Source organism: Chlorocebus sabaeus, chromosome 5 (genome assembly GCF_047675955.1).
Source record: "Chlorocebus sabaeus isolate Y175 chromosome 5, mChlSab1.0.hap1, whole genome shotgun sequence".
Taxonomy (NCBI): Eukaryota; Metazoa; Chordata; class Mammalia; order Primates; family Cercopithecidae; genus Chlorocebus; species Chlorocebus sabaeus.
The window spans coordinates 52,656,691-52,668,902 of record NC_132908.1 but is presented as its reverse complement, the minus strand read 5'-3'; the positions used below and the strand labels follow the sequence as shown (position 1 = coordinate 52,668,902).

Below are 12,212 nucleotides of genomic sequence, written 5' to 3'. Positions count from 1 at the left end.
ATTGAATTACGATCTGTACCTTGTCCAGCTGGGTCTGGTCCCTGTCACAGAACATCTCCCCCAGGCAGCCCAAACTAGCTCATCAATCATTGGCTTTTGTAGAGCAGATCAAAGGTCCCTGAAGCCATAGGGTCTCAAAGGCTAGGAATTGTCCAGTTCCATCTGATCTCCAGGAGGGAAATACAGCCCATGGAGCGTGGAACTGGGAAGATGGCACAGAGGATTGGGGTCTAGGAGAGGAACCCGCAGCAACCCTGCTAACAAGTAATACCTAACATTCATTCAGCTCTTCCAGACACTAGATGCTGTGCTAAGTATTTCACATGTGTTCAGCCATTTAATCCTCATAATAACTCACCTCGTAGATGAGAAAACTGAGGCCCAAACAGGTGAAACTCCCAGCCAGTAAGTAGCAGAGCCAGGCTTCAGATGGTGTTAATCTGCTTTCAATGTCCATGCTCCGTTTTTAACACCACTGTGACTAAATATGAAATATAAAAATATAACTGTACCCAGAACCAGCTGCCCTGGTGGCAACACGTGAGTCAGGCTCTCTCTAATCTGTGACACTATAAAAATTATTCATCAACGGTAAAACCTAAAATTAAGACATGGATCAATATACTGTGAGTTCATCACTGATTCTTTCCTTAATGATTTTCTCTCTAATAGGGAATCAAGTCCTAGTTTAGGCTCCTTGAGTGATGACAGTTCAGTACCTCCTCAAAGCCACCCATGGATCAGTAACAGCTCTTGTTTAAATTCAGCTAGATAGCAACATCTCTCCTCATTAATCATGGATTCTGCATTTATAAATTCACCTGCTTGCTAAAATGTCCTTGTAACCCCCAAATCGATACTGGTGGCACTCTCATGGTCACACACAGGCAGGCACAGAGCAGGGGAAGGTGGATTTGCACGATGGGCACGTTCCATCTGAGATCCGGCGAGGCCACCTCTGTCTTCTCCTTTCAACTCTCATGCTAACAAGTGTCCTCTTCGCGGTCTATTTAGTGCCATATGTTCTGCATTTTTGTGCTTTTTGTGGTGATGTCACTGTTTAGAGTGGCCCCAAGAGAAGCGCGGCCTTCTGGCATTCCTGAGCTAAGCAGGCTGTGCTGTGCCTTACGGGGAAGGTGCTTGTGTGAGACAAGCTTGGGTGAGGCAGGAGCTGCCGTGTTTCTGGCCATGCATTCGGTGTTGAAAAATCCACAAAATAGCACATTCAGAAAAAGGAGAAGGAAATTGGCCGATTCAAACATGAGGCTGTGATGGAAAGGGCTAAAGTAACACCTCTTGTGTGGGATGGAGCTGTGGAAGTGTCTTTCAACAGAAACCCACACAAAAAAGAAGGTTGATGAAAATGTTGTGGCCAGAGGTTTGCAAGAGCCTAACCCGGTATTTCCCCTTTGAGTGATGACTCTGTATTCTCTAATTCAGCACTCATGGGAGCTTTATCGGAAGCAACTGCCAGGACTACCAAAAATCAACTGTGGATAGAGAGAGGAAAATGCATGCGCTTCAAATTGAAATATATAGGCATGTGATTTTATATAGATAATACATATATTTCAATCTGAGTGAAGATTTCTTCCTCGCCTCATCACCTGACCAGTGTCAGTCTCTGCCTGAAGTTCTACCCCTGAGTCACAGAGACCTACCCCCTTAAGTTAGGACCCTGAGCATGTGCAGCCATGGCCCATAGTCACGCCGGTCTGTGGTACCAGTCTCACCCTCGGACAGGTAGAGTTGGGGACATGGGTGTGACCAGGGACAGAATCACAGGCACTGCATTGCTCTCTCCCAGAGTCACCCTTTGTTTACCACCGTGATTGATGGGGTGCTGCTGCCGAAAACACCTGAAGAGCTTCAAGCTGAAAGGAAGTTTCACACTGTCCCCTACATGGTCGGAATTAACAAGCAAGAATTTGGCTGGAATCTTCCAACGGTGAGAAGGCGCAGGCCTCTTGGAGGGACTCACCCACCCCCATCAGCCCTCCTATCTCTGGTCCCAGGAGTGCTTCCTCTCTGAGCCCCACTCTGAGTCCCAGGCAGCTGTTCCCTTCAGATGGTGTTGCCATTTCCATGGAAACCTTCTCCAGGAGGGCACAGGGGTCACCTGGGTTTCAGAGCCCTGGGATTCCCTCTTCCTATATTCTCTGATTGTCTTCCTAAAGAATCCTGAAGTGTCTGTTCTGGGAGGGCCAGTAGAGAAAGTAATTTTGCAGATGGGAAAACTGAGGGGGCTTAGGAGGAGAAAGGAGTTGAGGAGTACAGAGAGGCAGTCAGTCAGGGGCTTCCTGGCTTCCCACCTCGGGCTGCCTATGCATAGTTCCTCCGAAAATCACTCATGCTCTTCATCATCTCATTGGAAATATCCAAAGAAAGTGGCTTCTTCTTGAGTTACTATTGACTTCTAGGGAATAGTAGACATCAGGTCTACTTGAGAGTGCAGGGTCAGAGGAAGATGAGGATGGAAAAGCTACCTAATCGGGTGCCATGATAAATACCTGGAGATAAAATAATCTATGCAGCAAACTCTATAGACCCAAATTACCCATGATCAAACCTGCACAGGCACCCCCAAACCTAAAATAAAAGATGGAAACAAATAAATGGAAAAAGTGATTAACTTCTAAAAGTAAAGAAGGGTTCTCCTTCCAGCTGAAGATAAACAAAGCTGACCCTGGTTAAAGTTGTAGGTTGGGTTTATTCAGTGACATGATTGCAATAGGGAAAACAGTCCAGCATGGACAGGACTCACATCCCCGAAATAGAAGCCTAGCAATGTTTCATAGGCCAGGTGTGCCAAGGGAAACACACTGTGGTCTGTGGGGAGGGGCTTGGTCCGTGTGGCTAGGCCACCTGGATGTCTTCATCCTGGCTCACCTGGGGCAGAAACAAACTTCTCTTATCTTCAGGACAGGAAGCCATGCGTTAGACTGCAGGAAGAAACCACTGAAGTCAGCCTCTACTCCTTCCACAGGGACTGGGAAGATCAGGAATGAGCTCCCTGAATGTTTGCATTGCAAAGAGAAGGCTCTCAGGTCCTCAGGGAAACAGGATTGGGTGGTAGATTCACATCCCAAAGGGCAGAGAAAGGGTTTATCATTGCAGGTTTTGTAAAGTAACTGCTCTAATTGGGTTCAGCGGCCTTTCTGCTTCTGTCCAGTTTTTGGCTGGAGCAGAGTAAATTGTCCTGGGTTGAGCCTTCCCAGGCAGGTATGTTAAGGCTACTGGGGTCATTCTAGGGACACAGCCTTAAGCTGCTATAAGCGATGCTAGAGCTTGGTCGAGTCTCTGAGTGCAGAGGTTTGGGAAGAATTGTTATGTGCATAGAGATGTGCAGTTCGCCCCTCAGAAGAATTTCAGAGGTTTTACCAAAGATCAAAGCCATGAAGGCAGGATCTAAGGCTTTCAGTGTCATATGTGATACGTGGCAGTACTTGGGAGGTCTACATCCTCTTCTCCAGAGTCCTCCATTCCACATTGGCCTGGCAGAAACCTTGGCTCTCCATGTCACTGACCACTATAGGGATCCCAGTCTCTGTCTCTCACACACACACACACTGCAAAATACTGCCACAGCTTCTCCGAAAAATTTTTTTTCGTAATCTTTGCAATGCTTGAGTTTCTGGATATAAGCCCATTTGATTAATTGATTTTGCCCATTTCAGAAAAGACGCATGTCCTTAAAAGCCCCCCAAATTAGAGGACTTTCAGTCTGCATTGGTTTGGTCGGTTGGTCAGTTTGTTTGTTCCTTCTCATTAATTCCCAACAATTCATAAATGCTTAACTTTTTTTTTTTTTAACAGTCGATGGGCTATCCACTCTCCGAAGGGAAACTGGACCAGAAGACAGCCATGTCACTCTTGTGGAAGTCCTATCCCCTTGTTGTAAGTGTCTAAGAATCATAGGAATTGGCTGAGACGCAGAGAGGGACAATGAGTTGCCACAAATCGTATAGCAATTAAAAGGCAAAAGAAGACTGGGGCCTCAGGGTTTCCCCCATCTTTCCACCTTTCCCACTTTGCTTTCCACCCTAGCAGGGAGTTGCACAAGGCTTTTGAGATTCACCATTGAGACAGGCCTTCCCAGTGGGCTAGAGAAGCAGCATCACTCACCAGGGGATTGTGGCCACTTTATTGATCTATTTCAGTACATTGCTAAGGAACTGATTCCAGAAGCCACTGAGAAATACTTAGGAGGAACAGATGACCCTGTCAAAAAGAAAGACCTGTTCCTGGACTTGATAGCAGATGTGGTGTTTTGTGTCCCGTCTGTGATTGTGGCCCGGCACCACAGAGGTGAGTCCCAGAGGTTGAACAGGGGAGGGACGTGGACCCCACCAGCTTCTGTATCTGACCCGCCTACCTCCGAGCATAGACAGACCTGGAAATAGCTGAGGGTCAGATTTCAAAGGCTGATTCCATATGGCATGGTGTGAGATGCTGTCTGATTTTGGTTTATGCCAGCAGCAGACTGTGAGGAAAAAAAAAATCCAGAAGCAAGTGGTTTTTTAAGGTGATGTTCCCAGATAACAGCAGTAGGGATGTGGGGAAGTGAGAGAGGAAAGAGATGGAATCCAATCCATGATGCATTGCCGAGGGAGTATCCACTGTGGACAACTGGAGCTGGGAAACTCAAGGAAACATGGAGAATACAGTGCTCAGGGGCATCCCAGCTGAGTGGCAAGGGAGACAGGGTATTTGTCTCCCAGCTTCTGCTTGTCATTGGTTGAAGGCTCTTGCAAGGAGTTGTTTATTGCCTGTGACTTTGACCTGCTGCACACAAGGGCAGAGTAGTCTCTTGTGACCAGACAAAGGCCTCAGGTCAGGAGCTACAGATGCTGGAGGTGGAAGTCAGGCTGGCATGACCAGGAGGAGGGGATATTGGTGAGACACTGACAGCATCTGCTGCAAGGGCTCCAAGCCTGGAGTTATCCTGAGACATTGGGCGGCTGTGGGACAAACACTGAAAGATGAGTCGTTGAAGGTATTTAAGGTCCAAGCCGGCTGCAAACAAGTTTGTTAAGTATTGGAGCTGGATAAAAAGTGGGAGCCCTGCATGGGATCCGGAGGATTGTCCAGGACCAATAAGGCCAAAAGGAGGAGCCAGGGCGGCTGTGGGGGAGGTGGTCTGAAGAATGGCAATGTCCGAGACTGGCTTTTTTCTATCTCGGTGTGTGCAGTAATGGGCAAGCACAGGTCCACGTCAGGGTCTATGCAGGACCTTCTACCACTGACCCAAGGCTGTGTGGGTGGGGCATGAAGTTAGGGATACGTAGGCTCATCTAGAGGGAATAAACAACTCATGCAAGAGCCTTCAACCAGTGTCCTTTCCTGGGTGCCAACTAGAGAGGGCTCAAAGGACTCTTTCTTCCAGCTCTCATTCGCCTAGCCTGCAAGCCAGGAGATGTCCTTTCTCTAACCATCCTGGAAGGGTTTTTAAATTTGGAACTTCATAAGCATGATAAAAACTAGCTAAAGCTGATCTAACAGGTGCCCAGACACTGGTTTGCACAGGAGGGGGCCGGTGCTCATAACTCTCACTTCTTCACAGGGTCCTGATTAAACCCTATAACCAGGACCACTGCAGCTGAATCTGTTCTTTCTTAAAGTTGGCCTTGCCCCATGCTCTGCATCTGATCTATATATAATGTTCGCATCTCCATCTTCTGATGGTTTGAGCAATACTGAACTTCTGTTTTTCATCTGATTTCCCATGACTTTGAGTTCAGCGTTTTGTTTTGTTTTTTCCCAGGACAACACAGATATTATCAACTTTCCCCTATTGTCCTGTCTCACACTTTTTGATAAAAATAACATTTCTGAATATAAAATTAATAAAAATTATAGAAAGTTTCAAAAATATGGAAACACTGAAAGAAGAAACTAGGTATCACTCGTAATTCCACTATCTGGAGGCAAGTGGTATAAATTTTTTGTGTTTTCATCCAAAGATTTTGCATGTCCTTTATACTTTAAGAATCAATTTTATATTTTACTTTTGTTCATACAATACTATGTTGTGAGGATTTTCTGAATGTTGATACAAATTCATCAAAGCATTCCTTCTTCCATGGAATGGCTGTATTAAATTGACTTTAATATTCCTATCCCATTATGCATTTAGCCTGGCTGCTCACACTCTGATGCTACAATAACATTGTGCTCAGCCTAATGTTCGTAAGTCTCTAACCACATGTCTAACAATTTTCTTTGGATTATTTTTAGAAGCGAATAACTATGCTGGACAATAGAAATGTTTTAGAACTCTGAGCAAATACTGCAAAATTGCATTCCATTGCATAAGAATGTGGATCTCTTAATTTTCCCTCTCATTTGGGATGCTAAGGTTAAATATTAACATAAGACTGCCAGTTTCATATGCCTTCCCCACCAACAAGAAGCACATCAGCCTGTTTTAATCTGCATGTCTTTCATGACTAGCCCTCTCATTGTCTCTGTTTCTCTTATTGTGCCAAATTGTCATTACCCAAATCTGTGCCCTACTTTCCTCTTAAGACTTGTGATTGTAAGAATTGTATAAATATCAATGGCTTTAGCCAAAGAGTTTTACAAAGTATGTTTTCGGCAGCATGCTACCTATAATAAGTTCTCTCATTCTCCAAAGCTCTTTCTTCTATGGTTGGCTCTGAGTTTCTTTGGAAAATCTTCAAGGGGCAAAGGTGAGGTCAAACCCTCTCTTTAGTAAGTTTTGCTTGACCTTGAAGCAGCCATTTAACAGGTGGGTTACAGAGCCACAGAAGGATGGCATCTTCCCAAGCACGCTTCCTGCTGAGCCGAGGGTGCAGTGAAGGAGACTGACAAAGATGAGTGAATAGATTCTTCTTCATTCTCGCATTGAAATGACATGTGCGGGTGGGGCATGAAGTTAGGGATACGTGAGCTCCCATTGTTAAATCCTTTTGTGGATGAATATTTAAGGATGTTAAGAAATGATGACTGCAGGTGGTGGCTCATGCCAATACTCTCATCACTTTGGGAGGCTGAAGTGGGAGGACTGTGAGGGCCTAGGATTTCAAGACCAGCCCGGGGAACATAGTGAGATCCTGTTTATACAAACACATTTAAAAAGGAAATATTTATACTACGAAATACCGTATATAATATATGACATATATATACTACAAAATATTGTATATAATATCATCCCAAGTTTATATACGTGAATAAGAGATATGCTAAAATCAAAAAGAAGCATTCTCTGAGTGGTTGAGTTACAAGTGATATTCTAAATTTGATTGTTAAAATGGATTTTTAAATGATAGGATATGGAAAAATTTTAGAAGGAATTCCAAAAAACACATAGCCCTTGCCTCAAGTAGTGGAATTATGAGTGATACCTAGTTTGGTTTTATGTGTTTCCATAGTTTTGTCTCTTCTAATTATTCCTAGTTGTTTTTGTTTTGTTTTCCAAATTTCTTACTGTACCCAAAGGGGAAGACATTGTAAATTTTCTCCACCAACCTGGCATTGCCCTGACTCTTTCCTTCTTAGTGTCACTTCTCGGTGGGTATCATGACCAATGCAAAGTGCTGAGGCACAGGGCCGGGCAGCCCAAGAGGTAGCCCTGAAGGGGCAGCAGTGTGTGGCTCCAATGAGCCAATCATTGGGAAACTGGCCACTTCTTGGGGCTGAGACAGGAGAGCTTCGTTGCTGGGATAGGAAGGCAGAGCAGAAGGAGAGAGGACAGGGGAGAGGCAAGGCCATCACCCTTGGTCAGCCCCTTCTTTTCTCTGCCAGGACTTTAATGCCTTAACGCCCTAACACTCCCAGGCCAGGCAGGCAGCAAGACACATGGGGACAGTGAGATATAAAGCAGTGAGCGCTGCAGATTCCGGAGACACAAGAGGCAGATTGTTCCCTCTCTGCCTATGTTTGTATTTAAATAGCCTCACATTCAGACACGCAACTTGGATTTGCTTCAGTCCTCTCAGGATGGGTGAGGAAAACACTGGAAATGCTCAAAATGAGGCAAAACAGAAGACACTTGTCAGGGTGGAGATGGCGTCCAAGTGAATGAATGTGAGACTGTTATCAGTGAATTGCATCCAGTGCAACCAGATGTAGAGAGATTTTCTTCTGTGAGAATTCATCAGCAGGCAAAGGGGTTTATGAGGCTGAGTCAGGGTCCCTGCACTGGCAGTTATTTTAAATGAATTGACCCCGGATTTCCACATTCATTCATTAAAGATTTGTTCATTGAACAAATATCTGGCTCAAATTCCAGTTCCACGTCAACCAGCCATGCAGCCTGGAGCACATCACTGAGCTTTCCTGTGACTCTGTTTCTCTACTGTGCTGACAGCCAGAGGTTTCCTGCAGAGCTGGAGACCTTGGTAGCCTCAGGTGTGTGTCAGACAACATGAGCTGAGTATGAATCCTTGTCTTCTCAGATGCTGGAGCGCCCACCTACATGTATGAGTTTCAGTATCATCCAAGCTTCTCATCAGACATGAAACCCAAGATGGTAATAGGAGACCATGGTGACGAGCTCTTCTCTGTCTTTGGGGCCCCATTTTTAAAAGGTAATGGGTCCTTGCTGTCCGTGAGCTTGGAGTTAGGAGACCTGGGTTCCAGTCTTGGTGTGGGGGCTTCAGTAAGTTTCTCCTCTCCTTGTCTTAGTTTCCTGATTCTCTATAACAGGGTTGAACATCACTGGGTAGTCCCTGGGCTTCCTCCCACTCTAACACATGTGAGGTGGGATGTGTATTCATGTGACCTCTGCACAGACACTCAGAATCCTGGGCTGTGTCATTAACAAGATAGGCGGTAGGACACATGCAGGGCCCTGCTCTAGGTTGAGAAGCCACCAACCAATTTCCCTCTCCAAGGAGCACTGAGAATATGAGTGAGGATGAGGTTAAAATTGGTGTTAACCCTGAGTCAGGTCTAATGTGTGTCTGTTTGTCTTTCTGTCTGTCTCTAACAAAAACTCATAAACCTTTAAATTTAATACATTTAATAATTGTTAATTTACAAATCACAGGATGTATGAATTTGGAATATGAGAGGAGACTTATTTTTAGTCTTTATTTATAGTGAACTATTATTTATAGTCAGCAAGGTGGCCATCCCACAGGCTGGGAAGGTGCCTCTGGCCAAGCCCAGACACAGGCTCATCAAATGAGGAGGGTTTGTGTAGGAGCTTTATGTGAACGGATTGACTAAACATACGTGTTCAACAAGTTACAGGGGAAGCAATGGATATTCATGAAGACAGTCCTGACACATGTGTATTAAAAATGCATGTAACATGGCCCGTGTTCACCTGGTGGTGGAGACCTAATATTTAAATATATTATAATTAGGGCCTATAAGTCCAAAGATCTTCTCAGGACATAAAGCCCAGCAAGTGAGCAGCCTCTGTACACCGGCCAGGTCCAGTGCATGGTTGGTGATGTTTTTATCTGGAGAAAGTTACTGAAATCAGTCTCTTATGCAATCAAAGCCGTAGTTAAGACTGGAGGGTCAGGGTTCTGTTTGTCTGCGTATCCCAGCTGCAGCCATTGTAATTGTTTTCATTTTGCTTAACTCCAAGCCAATGCTTGTTTAGCTGCCAGAGAAACAGAGGCACCTCGTGGCAGTGAGAACAGAGTGGATTCTTTAAGGGTGGAGATGTAGGCCTGAACCCTTGCCTGACGTGGCCTTAGGTCTGATTTTTAATTTGATGTCTTATTGCCACAAAGCGTGTGTTCTGTCAGAATGATGACCTTTATTTTACTGCTGATGCTGGTCAGTAGTGTCTAAACCACAAAAGAGAGGGAGTATTATGAGGTGTGTCTGACCTCCTGTCCGTTCCCAGGCAGGAACACAGTTGAAGGATTTTCTGGACTCCCTTTAGCCCAGAGAGGGTCTGTTCAGTCAGCTGGGGGTGTTAGGATTTTATTTTTAGACAATATTTTTACATTATACAGTGTACATTTTACATTACACACTATTTTTAAAAGTGCTTTCACAATGTCTTCTAAACCTTAACTCTCAGCAGTTACAGATCACATGGAACTCACCCCGCAGCTGCTCAGAACACACCAGCGCCTCTGGGCATCTCACTGTGCATGCTTAGGAGCCTTGCAGTTCTGTTGTTTTCCAGAATGTGAATTGTGGGTGTGTGCTGGGGAGGGAGAAAAGACCCAAGAGAGAGCAACCCTGGGAGGTGGGGTTGCCATAGAGGAAACCCTGGGGTGTGGCATTGCCTGTGACCCTGAGCAGGGAGGAGGCAGGCAAGGGTCACAGGAGACAAAGGCAGCCAGCACATGGAATGACGCATGCCCATTGCTGAGCCCTTAGTCAGATATGGTCAAAGGTAAAGTACACACAAATTCACCAGGATCTTCTAGAACTGCAGACCTCAGCTCAGTGGGTGTGGAGCATTCGCCAAGACTATGTTTCTAGCAGGCTCGCATGTGATGTTGATGCTGCAGCTCTGTGGACCACACTTTCAGTCACAAAGGCTTTTTTTCTTCTTCCCCACAGAGGGTGCCTCAGAAGAAGAGATCAGACTTAGCAAGATGGTGATGAAATTCTGGGCCAACTTTGCTCGCAATGGGTGAGGCTCTTGGCAAAGACAGAGCAGGACTTTTGAAGATGGGTGGGGGTGTGGTGGGGCGGGGCATGCCTATTGGGAAGGGGCAGCTTCTAAGGTTCTAGTGATCAAACTTCTGACCCTGTGACCATAGCACTTTGACAATGAGAGCACTCTACAAATGGAGAGGCCGCCCTGTGATAGTGAGCTCTCCATCTCGGGAGGTATACAAGCCTCTTGACAGTGATAACTTGGGCATCCTCGCACATCTCAGAAGATCGTTGGGAACACACAGCAGTTTTGGGGCAATTCTATTTGTTTCTGTTTCCAGAAACCCCAATGGGGAAGGGCTGCCCCACTGGCCAGAGTACAACCAGAAGGAAGGGTACCTGCAGATTGGTGCCAACACCCAGGCGGCCCAGAAGCTGAAGGACAAGGAAGTGGCTTTCTGGACCAAACTCTTTGCCAAGATGGCGGTGGAGAAGCCACCCCAGACAGAACACATTGAGCTATGAATAGAAGATCCAGCCAGCCTCGGGGCCCTGGAAGAGCAAAGACTGGGGTCTTTTGCGAAAGGGATTGCAGGTTCAGAAGGCATCTTACCGTGGCTGGGGAATTGTCTGGTGGTGGGGGGCAGGGGGCAGAGGCCATGAAGGAGAAAGTTTTGTATTTGTGACCTCAGCTTTGGGAATAAAGTATCTCTTGAAGCCCAAAATAATGCTTGTGTCTTATACTGGAGATTAATCCATTGTTCTCAGAGACAGAATGATGATGAAATAGGCAATGTGAGAAGGAAGGTGGCTCTACTGGGGATGACCTAGCCTAAGGATGAGCAGAGCCCAGAGGACTGGGCCATGGATGGTGCTCAGGGGAACTCTGGGCCTGTTGATCATTTCTGGGCCCCCAACAATTTCCAACGATAGGAGTTGGGATGGCCAGAGTGTAGCATCCAGACCCTCTATTTGGAGCTGTCTGTGGAAATTGACATGGCCCAGGCTGAGAATGCGCCTGGATCCGGGAAGAGGGAGACATGCTGAGGTGATCCTGTTGCATTGTTGCATGGCATTTGCTGATGCTTGCACCGGCCTACAACACCTTTCTGAGTATGTATACTAGCCTCTCAAAACCCCCCATGAGGCTGTGTCTTCCAACAACTGGTCTAAACTCCTTCTGTAGCCTGATGCTGCTGGTACGCGGATCACACTTTGAGTCCCAAAGGCTTTTTTTCTTCTTCCCCGCAGAGGGTGCCTCAGAAGAGGAGATCAGACTTAGCAAGATGGTGATGAAATTCTGGGCCAATTTTGCTCGTTATGGGTGAGGCTGTTACCTGAAGCTCTTATGACCCAGCAAAGCCACTCATAGGTATATATCCAAGAGAAATGCACTCATGTGGTCATTAAAAGATATGTCCTAGAATATTCTTCATAACAACACTATAATAATCTAAAACTAGAGACTATCTATTATGGACTGAATTATGTTCCCCCCAAAATTCCTATGTTGAAGCGCCAACCCCTCATGTAACTATATTTGGAGATAGAGCCTTTATGAAGTTAATTACAGTTAAATAGGTCGTAAGTGTGTGGCTAGCGTCCAGTGGAACTGGTGTCCTTATAAGAAGAAGAAACACCAGAGCGTGCGCTCTCTCTCTCTGTGTGTC

The 12,212-nt window shown here is 45.8% G+C and overlaps 1 protein-coding gene across 3 annotated transcripts in view; it reads left to right on the top strand.

The window, feature by feature from the left end:
• LOC140711675 (liver carboxylesterase 1-like) overlaps positions 1-11,267 on the top strand; it is a 33,095-nt gene extending 21,828 nt beyond the window's left edge. For all 3 annotated transcript variants that reach the window (XM_073015384.1, XM_073015383.1, XM_073015385.1), the window contains 6 exons: positions 1,808-1,948; positions 3,817-3,897; positions 4,161-4,308; positions 8,424-8,555; positions 10,504-10,576; positions 10,884-11,267. In XM_073015384.1, coding sequence (XP_072871485.1) covers positions 1,808-1,948; positions 3,817-3,897; positions 4,161-4,308; positions 8,424-8,555; positions 10,504-10,576; positions 10,884-11,067 — 759 coding nt within the window. In that variant the 3' untranslated portion in view covers positions 11,068-11,267. The remainder of the gene's footprint in view (positions 1-1,807; positions 1,949-3,816; positions 3,898-4,160; positions 4,309-8,423; positions 8,556-10,503; positions 10,577-10,883) is intronic.
• The last annotated feature ends 945 nt before the right edge of the window (positions 11,268-12,212 follow it).